This window comes from Rattus norvegicus, chromosome 4 (assembly GCF_036323735.1).
Source record: "Rattus norvegicus strain BN/NHsdMcwi chromosome 4, GRCr8, whole genome shotgun sequence".
NCBI classification, from domain to species: Eukaryota; Metazoa; Chordata; class Mammalia; order Rodentia; family Muridae; genus Rattus; species Rattus norvegicus.
In genome coordinates, this window is record NC_086022.1 from 95,987,245 (window position 1) to 96,010,288 (window position 23,044).

Here is a 23,044-nt window from a genome sequence, read left to right on the forward strand (position 1 = left end):
AAACTCAGAGGATATGCTGGTATGTGCTCTACATGGAACATGGGTTATAGGGCTAATCAGTGATGGTGGTCTCTTTCTCAGATTCAGCTGTGATAATGGGCGAAACATTTTTCCTTCCATTGGACAATAGAACTGTTCACTATCTAGACTCCAAATTGGAGACAGATTTCTTATTTCATGACATTCAACATTTTCAGGAAAATGTAGCATTAATAACTATTTTTATAGTGGTGCCTCCAAAATGGCAGTGGGGAAGAATTTCTGAATAAGCCAATAGTATTTAGGCTATGCTATCCTAGGGATATCAGCAGTTATGTGGTGCCCTCATGATAAGCCAACCCAGAGGAATAATAACAGCTTATGATTATAATCTTTACATGGGGCATATACATTCTGAATAGAGCAGACTTACCGTTGTGGTTTCAACTGATCTTTTGTCCTGGTGCAGTGGCCATTATCTATTAGTTTACGTGGTTTTGTGGATATTCCCATAGGATGAGAATCCATCAAACAAGCATCATGGATTCAATTCTATCACAACCTAAATTGAAGCCTCTGATTTCTCCCACTTAGGAGTATATCTGAGGTTTGTTTAGGTGTCATTAGTGGATTAAACTCATCTATGACTTTGTTATATAATTGCCTGTTTAATCAACAATACCCCATTATTACTAAAATCAAGGGAGTCATTGTATAAGTGTTTCTCAAACTTGATTACCCATATGTCTTCAGGGGGAACCTGATGCCCACACTCATCCAAATTGACTACATTAGTATCTCAGAGGATGGGAGCCCAATTTCATATGCATTAACATTTCCCAGGTGATTCTAACATGTAGCTGAAGTTGAGAAGTACTTGAAACAAACAGACTGTTAAATGAAAGTGTAATTTAATAATATTTACAATAATAAGGAATCACCGTGTCCCTGCTTTGTATCATGCAACAGTCTCTGGTTCTCATAAATTATTTTGCTATTATCTGTTTTTTACCAATATTATTCATATCCCTCTGATACTATGCAGATCTCTATGTCAAAGCTGCCAAAATAAGGCACAGAAATGAGCTTGATTGAAGTGGCACACATTTTAAGTGAGTCATGATTCTTATTTTTGCTCCATCAGTTTGTCTGTGAAGCTCTATTATTGTCCCTCTGTTCGTATATCTCCAGGAGTGTAGTTGTGGCTGGGGTGACAGCAGGCACTCCTGAAACGCTTACATTAAAGGTTAATTCCTTGTTGCTTCAAACACAGAAATGAGTGGCAGATACGGGAATCCATCTGCAACAAGCAGCTCTGATTAGAAACTGCTTGGCCTAATACCATTTAGAAACTGTTATGCTCTGTGAATAAACCTCTTTACTCCTCACCTACAATCTTGGGGTAAATTGTAAATTGCTTCCTAGGAAATCTCTTTGACACTACTAGCATGTTTTGTCATACACTAATTGAACATTGCTTTCCAGCATTCTCCATGGGCCTCCCATCTGTTTCCTTGACCACTGGACCTTAAGACACTGAGAAGAGATCTGGTTTAAAAAAACCCAGATGTGTGGAATGAAACAGAAAGGGGCTCTCCTAGTTGTAGACTAATAAGTGGGCACTCTGACTGCCATTTCTGCTACGAATCTATAGACTTCTTTATTCTAGAAAGACACTGAATTCCTATAAGTTCATTGTAAGTTTACAACATTGCATTCAATATGCCTACTAGATGCCACTGGTTAGCAATGCAGCACACTGTAAAGAAAGGGTTGCTAATTTCCTAGATTATGAATCTCATGAGGAACCTTGACTAACTGCACTTCCTGAGATCCTGGGAAGACAGCACCACATGTTGTGCGTCTGGAAATTAAAATACTGTCTTATCTGATTGGGGCTTGCTTTCTCACATCAGGGCAACCATGTGCAGGGACTAACTGTCTATTCACAATGTCTTGAGTGACTGACTGGCTCCCTGATGTGGAGTCCCCTCTGAGGACTTCAGCTGATGTCACTGAGATGCTGCTGAACTGTTGCCAGCTGTGATAACCTGGAGTCAGTCTTCCGTGAGGCACACAGAGCAGTTCCTCCATGTAAAGCTGCACGTACACTATGTCATTCTTGATTGACCTTTTCCTGTATTTCCAAGTAGCTTGTTAACTTGTTTCATTGCTATACTTTATATTTCAGTTTTACGAACTGGGCCTCTGTTTCCATTTTCTTTATACTTACCTTCATAGCCAAGAATATGACATACCCCTAACTCAAGGCAATGGTCCTTTCCAATTTTCTTAAGTCCCATTGGATTCTGTCATGCCTAATGCTAGCTCCCACTCTGAACTTTCCTCCTGCTGCCTGAGGCCTATAATATCCATTGCTTCATGGTCCCATGTAGGACTATCACCAGGAAAGCCATTGTCCTACGGCCATCTTTCTATTGCTGTCAATGGCATTGTTTCATGATCCCACATCTATTACCAGGCTGCTGTGATCATCTGAGACCTTCTGGAGAGTTTTTACTTTATTATTTCCTGCTGTGTTTTCTTGCTCTGACTTAGTCTACTTTGAGATTCTGGGGTATTTCCAAATGTCATTGTTCTCTATCCAGACCTATCCTGTGGGTCACTTCAGTCCGAGGTTCGGTAGATTTCTCTGCACTTACACTAAGCTTTGTAATAAATTATTTATATTCATATAGAATTTGGTTTCCACTGAGCTATGTTACATACTTTTATTTCTTCTGCTTCCATGGGGGGGCAATAGATGTAGCTGATTCCTTTATTCAAGGGTCCAGATATTATTTATAAGTCATACAAGCACCTTATTTAAAATAAAAAAAAAACCTGAGAAGCTAAAATGTCTCAGTGGGTAAAAGAACTACCAGAAAAAACAAAAAACAAAATGCAAACATGACAACCTTGGGTTTAGTAACCAGAACCTGAAACCCACTGTAGAAGGACAAAACCAACTCATGACGCTGTCCTCCATATGCACTGTCTGTGGCATGCTCAAGTTCATGTGAAAGAAAAATTTAAAGAGCAAATCTTCAGGCATACATTAATCCTTAGGGCACCAATAGCACAGATTGTCATTTTTCATGCACGCTGCAGTCCTTATCCTCTCTCCAGGATCACTGATGAGTCTTCAATATAATACAGATTCATTATTTACTTTACCATATAATACCCCCACTCTTTGTCACGGCTTTGTCAATGCCACTTGCTAAGCAGTATTCATTCTTCAGGCTGTGGCAGAGAACTGGGGTTGCACTTGGTTCATTCTAAATTAAATCCAAATGCAGCAGGAGAGATTGGACATTGATTGAATAATTCTAATGAAACTTTCAGCTTGGTAATCTTGGACTTAGAAACATTCAGACTTCTTCATTTCACAAGAATGTTAAAAAAAAAGGCTCAGCCACCTAGAATTAGCTACTGTATCCTGTTATTCCTAACACATAACATTCTATGTACCATATTTAGGGAGTACTAATAAAGGACAAAAAATTCACTACAGGTCCATGGAGAGGGGCTTTAACAGGAGCAGAGATAGAATACATGGATATGGGGAATTAACAGTGAGGCATAAAGTGTGGTACAGGAGTAGAATGCTGGGAAAAGAGAGGGACTAGGAAGGATAAACAGAGCTCTCTCACTCTCTCTCCCCCTCCCCCTCTCTCTTTGTGTGTGTGTGTGTGTGTGTGTGTGTGTGTGTGTGTGTGTGTGTGTGTGTAGTCTCTGCAAACACCGGGACAATACATCTCAGTAGCCAGTGTTGGTTCAAACTTCAAAATGTGAAAATAGACAGTTTATTTTAGGCATACTTAAGCATAGCACAATTCTGGAGAAGTTTCCTGATGAGAACACAAACCTGTTTGTACAACAGTGCTTGAGCATTTACATTGAAACTCTTTATAAACTGCATATGAGCTCTCCCATAAAGATGGATTCTATTGACTGAGAAACAATTCTCAAGATAAGATTCTAGGGGAAAGTGACCAAGATAAACCTAAACGTTTGTGGGAGTTAGGTATAGCCTGGCCCCACAAATAGCAGAGAGGGAATCCGGACTCTGTTTCATTTGGAAAGTATGTGTGATATATCCCATAAAGATGTGTTCTATTCACTGAAAAACAATATTCAAGATAAAGGTCTAGGATGCAAAAATCTGGGATAAATATAAAGGTCTGGGGGAATTCAGGTGTTGCCTGGCCCCACAGATAGCATAGGTCACCAGGCCACTAACTGTACCTTCAGTGCCTTCTGGGTAGAGAGCAGGTTATAAACCTCTTCTGTTGAAGAGATGACTCTTGCATGTTTAACATTTTTTTTCTCTAAGAGCTTGTCTGTGAGAACAAGGATGTTGTGCCCTCTGCATAGAGATTTTTCAAAAGAGCTGTATGGGGACACACACTGAAGAAGCTTCCTAAAATATATCTATACATATATAAAAATATTAAAAATGAAATTAGCCAATAGTGAAGTAATAATGTCCCCACCAGAGACCAGAGACTAACAAGTATAGGGCCCAATACCTGAAATGCATTACTTCTTTTGGATTTACTGGCCAATAAGGTCCCACTGACCTCTAAATATTTGAGGCAATGGCCAGTGCTTCTGGCTGCCCTCCAGAATTTGACAGTAAGTTAACCTCTTCCTGAAGATCTCACATACTTGAGTGACAGAACATGGAGAAATCAAGCTGCAACTGACATAGAGGCTTCATCCTTACTACGAGGTCTCATGGTAGTAGCAGGTGTTGTGTGCACTAATGGAGAGGGGGAGGAAGGAAAGGGAGAGAAGGAGGGGGAAAGCCAGAGAGGCATGGAGAGGGTGAGGGAGAGGGAGGGGAGAGGGATAGAAGAAGGGGAAGAAGGAAAGGAAAAGGGAGTGGAGAGGAAGAAGGAGAGTTGGAAGAAAAGGGAGGATGGAGGGTCAGGGAGAGGCGCAGGGGGAAAGGGAGGGGGAGGAAGAGGGCAGAGAGGGGGGAGGAGAGACAGGGATGGAGGAAAAGAAGGTGATGGGTAGAGGGAGAGAGGGAGGGAAGGGGGAGAGAGAAATGGGGGAGAGGGAGAGCAGGAGTAGAGCTAGAGAACAAGATCAAGAGCAAGGGAGAGGGAGGAGAGGGAGATCTCTGGGGAAAATGTCACTTGGTCCTTCAGTTAATGTGATGGATCAGTCTATTAGAGTTGAATTCAAAGTCATTGTTTTAAAATACCCGTTTTAATTTTTTTTAGGGGAATTTAAAATTTGGGAATATGTGCACACCTGGTTATTCTGGACTTCTTATTGCCAGAAGATTTTTAGAGATAGCTCTTCAATTGTATAAATTTTCTTTATGCTTTACTGTTTCCCAACCTATTTCCATCTCAATGTAGAATCAAGAGTTTACTTACACAATAGGCCAACCAAGCTTACTCTCTTAATTCAGCAGCAAATCTACTCACTGCTGGACAAATCTTGCACAGAATACAAGGATCTCATTTTAGTAATCAGCGGAGCTTATGTCACTTATCTCAGATAGAACACAATTCTTGGGTCAAAACCTGGGAATGACAATTCATATTCGGGGCTGGTAGTTTGGGACGTGAATGGTTTCATGTGTTCTAAATTTTCTCTAAATGTGTCAAACCATCAGAAAGCAGCACGGCCGCTGTAGTTTGACTTTGAAAAGTCCCACTCACATATTTGAACACTTAATTTCCAGCTGGTGGCAGTGCTTTGGAAGGTTATACAACGTTTAGGAGGCAGAGCCTTATTGGAGAAAGTAAGTCTTTAGAAGTAGGCATGGAGGTTTTATAGCCTGACTTCTTCTTTTAAGTTGCTACTGGTTTGCTATTTATTTATTCCCTGGGACAGGGAAGTAATTATTGCACATTCTTCATGTTATTCTGCTTCTCCACAGAAATATTTTTTTTCAGAAGTATGATTTGAATTAGGCCATCAGCTTACAAAACAGAATGTTTAATCTTAGAAATAACCACTATAGAATCTTTACTCCCATTATGTACTTCATAGTTTCTTATACAAAAAAATAACAAGGTAAATTCTTTCCCGAGGTCAGAGCTAGAAAAGCTGGCCTCTTCTGGCATGCTGGTTTGTCTCCGCGGTTTTCACATAGTGAAACCTGTGCTGTTTCTTTATATTTCCCTTTTGGTCAGAGGTTGGAAGCTGTTGTATGCTATGTCCCCCCAGTTTGTAATAATGTCCCCCCTAAACTTCCTCTGTGAGGGAAGGAGATGCTATGCTACTCTCAGGAGGTAAGCAAAAGGAGAAAACTTGGAAGAATCTCAAAGGGCCCTACCAACACGGTAAAAACAAGTTAAACAGTTGCTTGGGGTGGAAACTCTGACCAGCTGAATTTCAGGAAGAAGAGACGTTGGGAGAGCTGAGCTTCCTGCATGCTGTATACATAGCTCCATGGTTGCAGTTTTCAGTCTGCAGGTTGCAGTCATTGGTGTTGGGTGGGTTTTCTGGTGATGCCTGCTCCTGATAAGTAACAAGGCACCCGTGCTCCTGTTAGTAATCATAAAATAAACATGGATTCACAAAATTGGACATTAGCAAAAATCATTACTGTGGTCTGTCACAGGTTCCCTTTCAGGGGGAGAGTAGGCTGTGTATTGTGCTGCCCCAGGAAAGGTCTGTTCCAATGATAGTTAAGCCCATTACTCAGTTGCTATAGCTCCCTGTAATCTACATTTACAGGTGCAGTTGCCTACTTCGCTTTTGGACCAATCTTAAGTCATCTTCCTCTTTTTCTCTTGTTTTGTCCTTTTATGTTTTTAAAGTACTTTGCTAGAAGTCAAGATTGGCTGCAATCTTAAAGGATGGATTACTGCTCTTCCATGTGTAATCTGAAGTAAAATCCAGTTGAACCATGTGTTTATCTGTAAGATGAAACCTTTTCATCTGTAAGGTAAGATGGTAAAAGCTCATTCCCCCTAATGTTTCTCTTTTTCTTTTATTTACTTCCTTCCTCAGTGTTAGATTGTTTCCATTTTTACTCCAATTAAATATTCTTATAATTACTCTTTTGAATTCATCTTGGATTTCACCTAAGTCAGTCTCCTCAGAATTCATTTCTATGGAGATGGTATTTGGTGTGGTTTTTGCTTGTTTGTTTCTTGTGTCTCCTCCCTGGGGCTTGCATGTCTGGGATCATCTCACTGGGTTGTTTTTATATCCAACAGTCTCATATCATTGACGTACTTGTAATTCTCGTTTTAGATTATATTGCAGTGGGGTTGAAGTGTCACCCCCTCCAAATAATCTAGAATATTGAAGAAAGAAAACTGAATCAAAGGATGAATTTGAGATATTGTTATGATCAACAGTGATTAAAGAATATGAAAGTTAACGACTCTGGAATCAGTCTGGAGGTTCCTCAGAAAATTGGACATTGCACTATTTGAGGACCCAGCTATACCGCTCCTGGGCATATACCCAAAAGATGCTCCAGCATACAACAAAGACACATGCTTCATTATGTTCATAGCAGCCTTATTTATAATAGCCAGAAGTTGAAAAGAATCCAGGTGCCCTTCAACAGAGGAATGGATACAGAAAATGTGGTACATCTACATGATGGAATACTACTCAGCTATCAAAAACAATGACTATGTAAAATCCATAGGCAAATGGATGGAACTAGAAAATATCCTGAGTGAGGTAACCCAATCGCAGAAAAACACACATGGTATGCACTCACTGGTAAGTGGATATTAGCCCCAGAGCTCAGATTACCCAAGATACAATCAACAGACCAGATGAAGCTCAAGAAGAAGGATGACCAAAGTGCGGATGCTTCACTCCTTCTTAAAAGGGGAAACAAAAATATTCATGGGGGTTATGGAGGCAAAGTTTGGAGCAGAGACTGAAGGAATGGCCATTCAAAACCTGCCCCAAATAGGTATGTAGCATATATATATATACATATATATATATATATATATGTATATATATATATATATATAGAGAGAGAGAGAGAGAGAGAGCGCCACCAAAACTAGATAAGATTAATGAAGCTAGGAAGTGCATGCTGACAGGAGACGGATATAGCTCTTTTCTGAGAGTCACAGTCAGAGCACGTCAAATACATAGGTGAATGCTAGCAGCAAACCATTGAACTGAGAATGGGATCCTCATTGAAGGAATGAGCAAAAGGATTGAAAGAGCCATAAGAACAACAGTGCCAACCAACAGAGATCTCAGGGACTAAATCACTATCCAGAGACTACACATGGACAGACCCATGGCTCCAGTTGCATATGTAGCAGAGGATGGCCTTGTTGGGCACTAAGGGAAGGAGAAACCCTTAGTCCTACCAAGGCTGGAACCCTTAGTCCTACCAAGGGGAATGTCAGGGTGGGGGATGGTGGGAAGGGGGGTTGGTTAGGGAAGGGAACATTCTTATAGAAGGAGGGGAGGGGGATGGGATAGGGGGCTTATGTCCGGGAAACCGGGAAAGGGAATAATATTTGAAATGTAAATAAAAATATCCAATAAAAATAATATGAAAGTTATTAAAAGTCATATTTTTGTAAGAAATGTTCATTTTCACAAGGCTGTTTGGTGGTCTCTCTCTGTTTTCATATCCTCAATCTTCATTTGTCTAGTTTCAGATCAGGTCCATTTCGATGCAATGTAATATCATGAACCTATTTCTTAGTTTCTACATTGTTTTTGTCACTAGTTCAAGCCAATGTGGGGATTCCTGGGGTATCACTTCAGGTGGCTGGGGAGAATCTCCCTCCAGGCTCATGGGTCACACTTTCAGTGTCACCTCTACACTGGTGCTGATCCTGTGTTTCTCTGAAGACAGTGTCTTATATGTGTAGAACCAGATCCCTCTCTCCCTAGCACTTCCTGTTACCCTCAACCTGAGCTCTGTAATGCACATGGACACTGGTTTCCTCCTTGACCAGTCTCTTCCTTTGTGGACATGTTACCTGGCCTATGCTTGGTTTTCAGTTATTTCTTACAGGACCCTAGAGACAGCTCTGCCTTATGCTGACAGTTTTATTCATGGCATCATGGCATGTGGGGGCTTCTACCCTACCATCTTACCCACAAGTCCTATTTTAACCTGTTGGCAATTGTAAATCTAACCCATGAATACAAAGTGTCCTCTCACTTGTCTCTTTAATGTCTTTCAATAAAAGTTCGTACTTATCTGAACGAATCACCGTGTTCTTGGTAAAATATAGCCTTAAGTATTTTATCCTTCCTGGTGTCTTTGTGCAAAGAACTACTTTTCTGTTCAGATTGTTCATTGTCAACACACAGATATGCAGTTGATTTTTGAATTGCTTTTGTATCCTCCAACTTGCAGAACCTACATATCAGTTCTACGACTTCATCCAGTAGTTAGATACAATTATTTTTAAGCAAAAACCACCTCCAGTTATCTTGGGGGCAAACTAAAATCCTCACTATATACGATTGAACAGTCTTCTTTCCCCCTCTTCTGTAGGCACTTTCACTCACTCAAACATACAAATTATTTTATACTATCCGGAAGTCTTTATTTCTAGATATTTCTGTATTTGCATATGTGTTTATAAGTATAACTCTCTTATATTGGAATAAATATTTGTTCTCCAGCAGTATTGATGATGATTTTATAAACTTTTCAAGTGCCAGTGGATATAATGTCATCATTGTTTTTCATTGTGTTCTACTATGCTGTCAGTAATCTAAATGCCCGTGCCCTTGTATCCTCATTTGTCAACTTCCATTGTGGAAACTGCAGCCAAGGAACCACTTATTCTTTTCTTTGTCACCAGTTTGGCTCCTTGAAGCTGGAAACTCCTATCTGGAAATGTGTGGTGCGATCCATTTGATACTTTCTTGGGCTTCTATCAGTCTCACTTTGTCACTGAAAACTGGACTTCCTACGACCTCACAGTACATGTGATCTTTACTGAAAGAGTTCACATAAAACACACAGAGTATAAGTAGTTAATTACATAATAAAATGCAACAGCTTACAACCATCTGTAGCTCCAATTTCAGAGGATCCGATAGTGTCTCTTGGCCTCCTCAGGCATCAGGGCCATGTGTGGTACACAGAAACATGTGCAGGCAAAACACCCATATTTGAGAGTGGGGCAGGAGCTATCTCTAGCTTAACTGATGTGCTGCTTGAGTTGACTTCAGGATCCTCCTTAAAGAAGAGTTAGACACTGTGAAAGTCCAAAAGTACTTACTGGAAGAGGTTAGCAATTAACAATGCAACAATTGCCTTTCTTAGTGTTTAGGGCACAGTATTGGGCCCATAAAAATAAATAATTCTTATGCTGAGCATAAAAAGGCCGAAATAAAAGGCTGGCCAGAAGCAGTTACAGAGAATAAAGCATGGTTTCTTAATGAGGGAAGAACAAACATTAATACATCATTTAACTGCTCATTTAATCATGTATTTAAGGTTGCTTCTGTGTTAATTTCCCCAAAGGTTTGTGGGATGTATTTCTAGGGTATTTTCCTTCTAAATTCTAACAGAGGATTGATAAATTCAGCCCACAAGTCCTAGTATGGACTTGTACAGATGCCAGGAAGGGATCCTTACACAGAATAATTAGTTGTTCCTGAGGGCCTTCCTGTGAATTCTAACTAGCATCTGTCTTCTCTTTACAAAAACAATCTTCATGCTCACCAAGTGAGTAACACATTCTCTGTTAATATCAACTTTGATGGCCTGTTAGAATCCACTGAATCTATTGGCAAATTGGTTTAAAGATGGATTGATCACATCAGGGAAGAGACTGCATTTACAAAAGGACATCCATTAAGCACCTCAACAGGTGTTAGGCTGAGATTCAAATGAAAGCTAGTATGGACTCTAAGGGGAGGTAGGAAGAATTGCTTGACTAGGCTTCATTTATGCATGTTTTCTAGAGACTTTGTGAACCACAAGGTTGTTACAAATAGCCCGTCCCTCAGTTTAGTGAATGTTCCTTAGAGATTTTTTGGTTATGTTAACAGGCAGAACACTACAGGTAGAAAACATGCACTGACAGAATAGCTTCAAAGCCTTTAAGGGTCTGTATTATAGCACATGATTCATGTTAAACAACCCTCTCTAATGTTACAAAATGTCTGCACGGTACCAAGGATCGTTAATGTGACTAAAATGGAGATGTTTTATTCATTACGAAGCTCATGCATTACAGAAGTCAAGATTTTCTTTTCCATACTTCAGTCTGAAATGTATTTGAAAAAATTAAGGATCATTGATTATAACCAACAGAATATCCCAATTTACTTCTAAATGATGGGAGACTGATTGCTGCCTTCAAAGATTACAAAACCAAATAGTAAAGGTGAAACAAGTAAAATAAACTTCAATTTATAATGTAAGATACAAGCCTAAAGGCATATATAACTTTTATACAATTATATGACTTGAAGACTCTTCTAGAAATGCTTGCTTAAGTTACTTTTTATACTCATGAATTTATCAATTACCACATATTGAGAGATATTTTTCTTCCCTACAATAGTGATAACTGGTGAATATTATCATGTCCCATGTGGCATACGCACATTTTTCAAGAAGATAAATATCCTATATTTTCTCATCTTTTCTTAGTTCTTCTAGGATTTCATATATAATGAATAAACTTAAGTCGGATTAGCATATTTCATCTCTCAGGAGGAATGAGGTCTTCAAAATGAATGAAGATAATATCTAATTCCCAGAGGTTTAACTGTAGCTTGAACTATCTGGAAAATCAAGGAAGGACCATTATCACTTTGATGAGATCTTTGGAGGCCAAATGGAGGAATATTCATGTGAAGAACAGCCTGAATAGCTTCAGCAGCTTTAAAAAAAAAGCTACAGTAATCATGTTTTTAGTTCTTTGGTTCTCAGGGTTACTTTATGGTATAAAATCTGGTAATATTTTATTGAAATAGGGTGAAGAACTAGATGGGCTCAGAATCTAATTCTGGACTTTATATGATTGCCAGCTAAGATACACACGTATGGCTAGATGCTGTAGAAATCCACTAGCTACTTTTAAAAAATATATAATGGCTGCTATAGTACTTAGATTCTGTGTAAGTTACTCTCAAATTGCTATATAGACACCAGGACTAAGGCAAATTACAGAAGGAGGAGTAATTGGGACTTACCATTTCAGAATGTTAGTTAGAGCTCATGACCATAATTATATCAGGGAGCATTGAGGAAGGCAGGTATGGCACTAGTGCAGTAACTGAGAGTTTACATCCTCGTCCACTGAGAGATAGCTAACTGAGAGATAGCTAAATGGTGCAGGTTTTAGAAACATCAAAGCCTGATCCCAATAACACACTCAATTCAACAAGGCCACACCTCCTAATCCTTCCCAAGCAGTTCTACCAGCTAGGGACTAAGCCTATGTGAACCTATGGCATCATTTTCACTGAAATCCCTACAGAGTCCCTTTCAAAATATAGACCAGTTCATTGATTCGTTTTGTTTTGTGTTATTACCAATTATTTCATGGTATGACTATTGCCTACTATTGGGTGTTTAAGACCATATGGGTGGCTGGAATTTAAGGACTGTGCTTTGCTATTTACCCAGAGTTTTGTAGGGTCTTTTAGGTTTTTGTCATCTGTTGTTCAGGGTCATGCAGACCATATAGCTTCAGTTGGTAGTACTGAGGAAATTTCCTTTTGTAATGACTGTCTTCTTTTTAGAATGTGTCCTGGTTAGAATACAACCTCTGATGTCTCCAGGACCTCTCTAACCAAAGGATGGTGACTTACTGGCATCTAGAACCATTTTAGAAGGGCCCATTGTCCTGAGAACTGGCAACTGAGAGCATAGACCAAAATATTGGTTGTCTTTTCAGCTCCTTTGTCTTCAGAACAGATTTTGGCTTCCAAGCATGGTTTCTGAACATCCAGAAAGCCATTTTTTTCTGTCCTGACAAAGGAGCTGTGGCAAGCGGCTTTTAAAAAAGATTTATTGGGGCTGGAGAGATGGCTCAGTGGTTAAGAGCACCGACTGCTCTTCCAGAGGTCCTGAGTTCAATTCCCAGCAACCACATGGTGGCTCACAACCATCTGTAATGAGACCCGATGCCCTCTTCTGGTGTGTGTGAAAACAGTGACAGTGTACTCATATCATAAATAAATAAATAAATAAATAAAAGATTTATTTTTGTTTTTTATGTTTGTGTGTTTTGCCTGCTGTATGTATGTACAGTGCATGCATACCTAGTGACCAAAGATGCCAGAAGAGTGTCCTGTACTGTAGTAGCAGAAGATTGTGAGCCTCCCGTGGGTGCAAGGACCTGAGCCTGCATCCTCTGCAAGTATAGCAAGAACTCTTAACTGCTGAGCCATTTCTTCAGCCTGAAAATAGCCTTAAAATACATCTTGGCTTTGTAAACTCGGTTTGTTTGGTAGTTAAAAGTCTATCAAAGTCAAGGGGAAAAAGTATTTATTTTAAAAAGATCAAGTTTTTAAATGTTAATTCATTTTTATTCTTTTGTGTTTGTTATTTTTGTGGTTTTGTTTTGTTTTTGCAAATGTCACTAAGAGTGGATCAATATTTTTGGAAAATATTACTATAAATAGTGAGTTTCGTTTCAGGGATTCAAATATCAATTTATCATACTTTAACATGAGGAATTTTAAGTAGTAGTCTTATTACAATCCATAGCAACATCTTTCAGAGCCTTCTTTCACAGCCTTTAGCTAGTTTGTTTGCTTTTTGTTTTTTCCCTGTTTAATAGTTCTGTCTGTCCTGGAACTTTCATTGTAGACCAGCTTGGCTTCAAACTCACAGAGATCTGTCTGCATCTATCTCTCAAGTGCTGGGATTAAAGGCATGGGCCACCATATCCTACCATAAACTTTAAAAAACAAAACAAAATATGTTTTGACCTTGTGACTCATCCTAATTTCTATTTTCTTTTTGGAGTATTTCTTGACTTGTAGAGCAAAACTATATTTTGCCATGTAAAAATGTTATGACAAAGCAATTTTTTTTTGTTTTTTTTTAAAGATTTATTTATTTATTATATATGAGTACATTGTAGCTGCCTTCAGACGCACCAGAAGAGGGCATCAGATCTCATTACAGATGGTTGTGAGCCACCATGTGGTTGCTGGGAATTGAACTCAGGACCTCAGGAAGAGCAGTCAGTGCTCTTAACCTCTGGGCCATCTCTCCAGCCCCGACAAAGCAATGTTTTAAACCAGAAATGTATCTATCTAGCTTTAACTGTTAGGTATCTTTTTAATATTTCCTGGTTTCTTTCTGTCTTTCCTTTACAATATTTTTTGGTGTAAGTTGAGTTTTTAAAACCACCAGCACCTATACATAGGGCATGTCTGACCAATTTTTTCTTTTCTTTTTCTTTTTTCATTTTTGGTTGTTTTATCTAGCTAGCTACAGAATCACTGTAAATTTTAAAATATCAGTTACTAGGACTACTCTAACACATAGCAGTCATTGCATGGCCAAATTGTCCATAATCATCAGGAACTTTTATATTACTTGAGATAATTTCTTTAGTAACTTACAAAAGGGATAGAAATAACAACGTTTAAAGTCAGTTAAACCGTTTTTTCTTTTAAAATTTAGAATTTGAATTGTCCTAATCATGGGGAACACTTATGAATGGTGAGTTCATGGGCACATCAAAGGGGAATTAACAACCTAGTAGAGAAAGAAAAAATACAAGGTGCTCATGGAGGAGGCAAGCAGGTGATCTGAGGCACATAAAAACAAATACAGGAAAGGGAGAGATCTCATATCCAGGTATAGAAGTTCATACACAAAGGACCTCATAAACATAAAGGGACAGATAATTCCATGACCTCGCTCCTGTAGGGTTGTCCTACAGGTGAAGGCAGGTACAAGATAGAAGGAGGCCTTTCATTGGATGAGAAGGAAGGATGGGCGGGAGAAAAGTTTGAGGGATAAGGAGGAGACTGGAATGGAAGGAGACTGGAGGAGACTGCGGAGAAGCGGCGGAGAGAACATGGAGGCTGACGTTAAGACTCTGTGTATTTACAGGTTGTTATGAATATTCTTAAGGGATGGATGAGTACAGGGCTTTGTATGCTTAGGTGGACAGTTATATCTTATCGATTGGATCAGAGGTTATTGTGTTGTTTGTTCTTTCATGTAGCTATTTATGTTTAAGAGAGTGTGTGGCGTCTAGAGACACTGGGTCACCACAGAGTTGGGATGTGTGTTTCTGGCAAGATGTCTACCAGATATCTTGGGGCACTGCAGTGCTGGATCTAGTAGGGGAAAACGAAAGTCATTTTTAAAAATAATTTTACAGCAACACACCCCAAAGAAAAGGAGACCATAGTGTGATAAATGTAGAAAAACTATGGCCAGTACAGGAAAGAGGCTCCAGTGGGTGTTTTTGAGGACTCATTCTGCTCTCCCCTTGGCTCCTTGCTCTTTAGCTCTTCATGAAACATCTGCAGACAAAAAACACACTGTGCAGACGCAAATATAAACAGAGTCTATTGTAATGTGGTGCCCAGTGGATGATGTTGAATAATGCCCAATAAAGCACTGTATTAATCTATGCTCTAGACAAATATAGGAAAATTTCTAAATTCTTAGTCTTGTCTAAGTGATTGACAGGCCCATTTGATTTGAGTGTTACAGGAGGGGTACTGTTATGTCCTTAGCAGAAAGCTTCCTGATAGACATCCTTTAGGGCTCAGGGCTCCTGGAATCAGGTGTAGATAGTTTTCTGTCTTAGTGTTTTTTCTATCAGTGATCCTCCAGGTAGTCCAAGATGTCACACCTCTTCCCAGAATCAGAAAGGAGTAAGGTCCCATTCCTGTGATCAATAATTAGGATCCTGTTGTTTCAGTCATTGATTATGAAGGAGGGACCCACCCCCACACCCTCCAAGCCTGATAATACCCAACAGCTCACAAGCTACAGTTATATCATCAATTCTTTATGTGCTGATCAGAATTCAGAACAGAGAACTAATTCTTCTATGGGAAATAAGTATCCTTTCTTTTACTCCATCTTCCTCCTAGACCAACTTATAGTATACTCTGCTTTCTCTAAAAAACAATTTATGGTTATGATTACTTTAGATTCTTAGAACACAACTTCTCTGCTTACTTGTTGAGCTAAGGATATTATGGATATATAACCATTCTGTCATACTGACAGGATCAGAGGCTGTTTCCTATAAAGTATCAAATAGGAAATATTTTTTGCTTTGGGGTGATTTCACAAATGAGCAGCTGATATGCAACTATTGTATAATAGCAATATATGTGTAGGTAATATATGAATCAATGGGCAAGATTATCCTAGTAAAATGTTAAAAGTTTTATAAACAATGAAAATTGAGTTTTATGAAACAGCAGAGAGAAATTGATCTCCACACTCCCAAAGCTGGATGGAGTCTTAGATCCCTCTGGGAATATAATGACACTTGACTTTTATATCACCATGAGACCAGGTAGGCAAAAGGTTATGTATACCTGAGAAACTAAGAAAACTGAAGATGTAGCTTGGCACTTGCGCTTCCTGATAGTCAGGATGCCCCCTTGTGGTGTCAAACTCAAGTGCTAAGAGAATTTCCTCAGTTGCCCCCCTCCCCCCCCCACACACACTAATTTAGGCTTTGTAGATATGGAAAAACTAGCTTGCTGTTATATATGTATGTATGTATATATGTATGTATGTATGCATGTATGTATGTATTTTGCTTTTTTCTTTGAGACAGAGTTTCTCTGTGTAGCCCTGATGTCTTGTAACTTACTTTGTTGACCAAGATGACCTTGAATTCAAGAGATCTGCCTGCCTCTGCCTCTGCCTCTGCATCTGCCCCTGCCCCTGCCCCTGCCCCTGCCTCTGCCTCTGCCTGTTTTGGGATCAAAGCTTAGTACTACCATGCTTGTTGCTAAGCTTTATTAGAATTTTATTTGCATTGTGAGTACTGATATGCCTCAGAATAATTTCAAATGAGATATTAGGGGAAAGTACTCTGAAAGGGAGAACTAATTCATGATTGGGGTGGATAAGTCATCTCATAAATAATCATTAAACACCCTCTTTTATCAATAGCCACCTGAGATTTCTTACTGTTACCTGTCCTGGCTCAACTGTCTGGACTATATTGTCACTTTGCTGAATGAACTGGATTCCTCACTTCAAGAAGATAATAAGAGAAAAACTGTAATCCTCCAATATTTAAAGTCAAGGAAGAGAGGACAAAGAAGACATGGCTTAAAAGGGGATATAGAGGGCTGGAGAGATAGCTCAGCAGTTATGAAAAACTTTTGCTCTTCCAAAGGACCAGGGTCTTGTTGCCAGTACCTACAGTGGTGGTTTACAACTCTCTATAATTCCAGGATATTGGATGTTGCTCCCTCTTCTGCCTTTCACTGGCACTAGGTACTTCTGTGGTTCACATCCATGCATGCAGACAAAACATTCATTCCCATAAAATAAAACTAACAACTCTAAAAGAAATTTAAAGAATATGAAGTAATAAAGGCTAAGATGTCTTAGATATAGTAAAAAAACAGGAGTTCTGAATTCAAGACCCTCAGGAAATCCAAAATAAGGTAAGCTTAAGAAGTCAGCATGAAGGCAGATGCCCTGTAACTGCTGTGGCAGGATGGAGATATTTTTACAGAGAAACACTCGTGTCCCTCAAGCTGTCTATCTGACTACTGAAACAATATGCCTCAAGAAACTAGAGTTCCTCCAGTGAGAAAACCAAAATCCTGGGCTAGCCAGAGATTGACAACTTGATGACAATTTTCCACGAGTCAAAGATGGTCAATGGAGGTTAGGACAGTGCACGGACTAGAGGCTACTTAGCTATGTACTACTCTGTCTTTAACATCACATCAGGATCCTGAACACAGACTGGGGCTTCATTTTCTTTCTTCACAATTGGATACCATTGAATAAATCCCCCTTTTCCTTCTTTTCAGTATTACTTGGCTCATTTAATTAATTTATCTAGGACAGGTGGCTAAACTTAGCTTGTTGGGGCATAGGCTAGAACCCCAAGTCTGGTAATATCAGCAAAACTTATGAAAGACAAGGACAATAAAGTCTTAATACCAAGAGATGACATCACACCTGCAGAAAGAAACAATCCAAGTAACAATAGGTTTCACCTTAGAGACCACAGAAAACAGACTGAAGTCAGAAAGTCTTTTTCAAATATTGGGAAAAAAAATAAAAAAACCTTCCAATCCAGACATGTCCATAGCAAATGTTCTTCATATACAAAGGGGGAAATTGGGGCATTCCTTACTAAAGAAAAACAATGAGAGATTTTGATTCTAGCATTCTTAAGTAGAATGTCTAACTAAGCAAAAAGAAAATAATAAAAAGGATTATCTAGGGTTAATCATGCTTATTAGGAAGAAGTAAAGGCCTTATAACCCAAGTTTGATCACTAGATCCCACAAGGAGGACTGAGAGAACAGACTCTTGAAAAGTTGTCCTCCAACCTCTTTGTGTATGTTTGTCAGTGTGTCTGCTTGTGTGTGTGTGTGTGTGTGTGTGTGTGTGTGCATGTGTGTTTGTGAGTGTGTGTATGTATGTATGTGCATTGTGGGTCTGCACGTATGCGTGTATGTGCGTGTGTGTGTGTGTGTGTGTGTGTGTGTGTGTGTGTGTGTGTGCTTTAAAAAGAAAAGAATTATTCAATAGGAAATACTGACATAACAAGAAGGAACAGTAGAAACAAGCAGAGTAGGAGTAAATTCAATAGATTTTCCATTTCCTCTTAAGGATTTTGAGCTTTCTTAACAGGTGAATATAAAATTGCTACATTAATGGGTCATTCTAAATGGCTGTAGAAGACATATTTGAGACAGTTATACTTGGAGAAAGCTAAAGAGACGTAAAAAATAAAATTTTTACATTTGGCTCAAAGTAGTACACTAACTTCGCAGAGTGTAATGAGTTGTGTATATTTATGGTCATAAATAAACTATTGATATACTTTTGGGTCCTCTAAATAGTCCCATTGGAGGGGGCACCCCAACTTCAATACTCAAACACTCCCCTCAGCTTTAAAAAGCCAGATAAATCAACATTGCACTTTCTTAAATGTGAGTCAAGGTCAGAGAGGAGAAGGCTGAGAACAGGGCATGGCAGCCAGACAGGCAGTTAGTGTAGGGATCCGTAAGCAGCTCTGTCAGAAACATCCTCAGGCCTCTAGTGAGCAATGCAGCCAAGAACTCTTTATCTTCTGGATGAGTCACCTATCCAAAGTCACCTATCCAAAGAAGGTGGGAACTAGAATGCCAGTTCAGTCACCAAACTCATCTACTGAAAAGCTAGTTATGTTTGGACCAGATCTTTAAGTTTTCATGGCAAAATATGTTGTGTCCTCCCCAAGTTTGGGCCATTTTCCAAAAGTGCACACATGTGTGTAGCATTAGAGTTTTATTTTGAACTATAGGGCTCCCAGAGCTTCTTTCTGAATTTCTTCTTCTCATGAAGCTAGAACACAACTGGTGACCCCGGTTTCAATGGTCCAGAATCACCTCAGTAGGTACAAAACATAAGGACGAAAGAAAGCTGAGGAGAAAAGGGTTTATTTTAGTTTCCAATTCTCAAGTCATACTCCATCACTGAGAGAAGTCAGGGCAGGAACTCAAGGAGAAAGCCTGAAGGTAGAAACCGGTCAAAGCATGAAGCGGTTCCACTTACTGGCTTGCTCTCTCATGGCTTGCTCAGCCCGTTTTCCTATGTCATCCAGAATCACCTGCCTGTGTTGGCACTGCCCACAGAGAGCTGGGCTCTCCCACATTAGTCTTTAACCAAGAAAATAGTCCCAGACTTGCTTATAGGCCAACCAATGTACGAATTTTCTCAACTGTGGCTTCCTCCTCATGTGTGCTAACCTGATAAAACAAAACAAGACAAGTAGCCAGGACAACATCATAGACTAGACACACTGCTTGGTGCTTCCTATAATAAAAGTGCAAACTATATCCATACAGGAACCAGTCCATGTTTCTTCAGGGATAGATCAAAGCCGGAGACACCTCAACTGTTTTACAAGGAGGGAACAGTTAAATAAACCAGTTCATGTTAGCCATATATCCCATAACTTGGGTAGATTTGCAATACACCTCACAACTTGGATAACTTTATAGCATATTGTGTCAAGGGGGAGGAGATCACATATAGACAAAGTATTCATTATCTGATTCTGTTGATATTATACTCTTGACAGATGTGCAGAGGTTAGAGATGATGAAGGGAGGAGTGTCACAATGAAGTTCCAGAGTGAGATCTGGGTGGTGATGGAGTTTTGTACGTTGATTTAGGTGCCAGTTTTAGGAATCTAATCCTGTTTATCATAGTGTCTTGTCTGTCTGTCTCTGTCTCTGTCTCTGTCTGTCTTTCTCTGTCTCCTTCACTCAATCTCCACCCCCCTTTCTTTGTTTTACACACACACACACACACACACACACACACACACACACACACACACACACACACACAGTGTCTACGTCAAATTTCTAGATTTGTACTGTCTCATACTCAGTTATGACACAACAGAGAAAACTGTATGTATGACAGCAACTTCTCTTCTGTAATTACTATTTCAGTGCTGAAAAGACTTAAACCCCATTTTGCCATGGGTAGTAGTGGCACATACACGATTTTACAAGAGGAAAACCAAGAGGCTTTCCAAACCTCAACAGCAGTTTTTGTCTTAGCATCATCAGCCTGGGCTGGGGCAGCATGGCTCTGGGTGGCTACAGCAAGGCAGGACACTCCATGCTGGGTGCTTTGCTGCAGGAGGCGGCCCTCCAGGGGCTGGGGAGTGTGCGGAAGGGCGGGGTTCGGCTCCACTAAGGTCCAGAAAACTGGACACTGAGCCTCGCGTGGCGCTGCGAGGTTTCTGAGGACCGCAGCGCCTGGCTGGGAACTTTCTTAGAACTGCAAACAGTTTGGCCGGCAGCTCTGACTTTGCTTTGGTCACTGCTAGCCTCTCTCCCGCGGCTCGCACAGAGGCGCAGCTTCTGGCTTCTCTCCCGTACCTCCCGGACCTCGGACGGCCCCACGCGCGGTCAAGGCGCCTACCGAACCCAGCATGTCGTGGAACTTGACCGCGGAGCAGCTCTCGGCGCTGCTTCAGCTGCACAACCTGACGCGCGCGCAGTTCATCGCGCGCTATGGGCTGCGGCCACTGGTGCTCACCCCGCAGCTGCCTGCACGCGCCAGGCTGGCCCTCCTGCTTGCTGGCCTGCTCATCTTTGCCCTGGCGCTCTTCGGCAACGCCCTGGTAGTCTATGTAGTGACCCGCAGCAAGGCCATGCGCACCGTCACCAACATCTTCATCTGCTCCCTGGCACTCAGCGACCTGCTCATCGTTTTCTTCTGCATCCCTGTCACCATGCTCCAGAACGTCTCAGACACCTGGCTGGGGGGTAAGGAAGTCCCCGCTAGGCATTCTCCTTTCTGGTCACCTTTTGTTTCTCCATGGAGAGAACCCCTGAATTGTTGGAACTTCTCTGCAGGGCTTACTTGCTGAGGAGGTGTTTGTTTCTTTGTTTTATTTTCTTTGCTTCTTCTGCTTGGAGCCAGCATCTCTCTTTGTCCCATAGATATATTGATTGTGGTAAGCTTTAAGTACAGTCCAGGGCAGCGTGATTCTTCACTCATTTCGACCTCTCATCATAATTACAAGGTTCCCCTCACACGCTGTTTAAAACAAACCATTACAGTTTTAACATAATCTTTCAAATAATAAAACATTCCAAAGGTCATTTTTTTCTCCTTTCTCCCAACTTCCAGGCTTCCTTTCCAGTTATTTATGTGACTCCCAGACAGGTTTTTGCATGTATTAACTAATAACACACAGAGTTAAATCCTTTCACAACAAATATACATTGGAGTAAACATGTCTTGGTTTAGTAAAGGATACGCGGTGAAATTGCTGTTCAGTAGAACAAGGGGTGGGACTGGCAAAGAAATCACATAGACTGGAGGTAATGAGAGAGGCAGTGCGTTGAACTGAAAAAAGGTGGAGGCTGTGTTCTAGGGGCCTCTGGACCAGTGATAATGTTTCTCCCCACTGCTCTCAGAGCACCTTAGGAGGAAATAACAATCCTACCCTTGCTTTCTGGAGGGCTGTATCCTGTGGATACATTGACATCCTTAGAAAGTGGTTATAAATGTATGAGAAATGGATCCTTATGCTTCCTTATGCTGCCATTTCTGTCCCTAGGCTAATGTATTTAAACTACTGCAGGCTCTATCGTCCCACCTTACCTACTACCACTAGGGAATTACCAGCGAATACCTTCAATATTGCTGTTTTTCATGAACTTGAGTTGCACTAATTGTTGGGGATAAGGATACTAAATTGCTGTCATTTCATCTATCATATATTTTCTTAAAAGCATCAAATATTGAGTACATAGCTTTGGCTTGAAAGTGACCCAGAGTATAGAGATCAGTGTAAATAGATTATTGGCTAGAAGCATTTTATGCTCACTGATAAAATAATTGCATTTGGCATTCTAGAGTTACCTGAGATAGCTAATATCATCAATCTAATGGAGGGTTTCAGATTATCAAATACTACATTTTAGGAGAAGTCATAGAGTTACTTCTTTTCCTGCACATACATGTATTTAGAAACGTAGTTGTCCTCCTGAGTGGTTACATCACCACCGTGACACTGACCACAAGCACTGAGGATCTCTGCTGGCCGTGGAAAGACCAGGTTTACTACTTTGCTCGAACACAGGCTCGTTGAACATGTCTGGGCCCTGATTTTTAAATAACATGATAAAATCTGAAGAACTTGGTGAGAAGAGTGAGGCAGATCTTCTGTGCCAGGCCAGGTTGAGGGATGTTGTCCAGGAAGGTCACAGATCTTCCCTAAGAGGGAAGTCTGAGGATTCTCTCAAACTTTCTGCTTCCCTCCTACTCTGGGAAAGATATGTCATTCTAGATTCCAATTATTAACCAAGGGTCATATGATATTCTTATATTTTATAGAGATGGTGCAAGAATAAAATGTGTTGGAAAAATTGGTTTGTAAAACGTGATTATCCCCAGTTGAGCAGAACATAT

At 40.2% G+C, this 23,044-nt stretch overlaps 1 protein-coding gene across 1 annotated transcript in view; it reads left to right on the forward strand.

The window, feature by feature from the left end:
* The first annotated feature begins 20,889 nt into the window (after nt 1-20,889).
* The window catches only part of Qrfprl (pyroglutamylated RFamide peptide receptor like), a 78,667-nt gene continuing 76,512 nt past the window's right edge, over nt 20,890-23,044 (forward strand). The window contains exon 1 of the mRNA NM_001109239.1: nt 20,890-21,390. Coding sequence (NP_001102709.1) covers nt 21,054-21,390 — 337 coding nt within the window. The 5' untranslated portion in view covers nt 20,890-21,053. The remainder of the gene's footprint in view (nt 21,391-23,044) is intronic.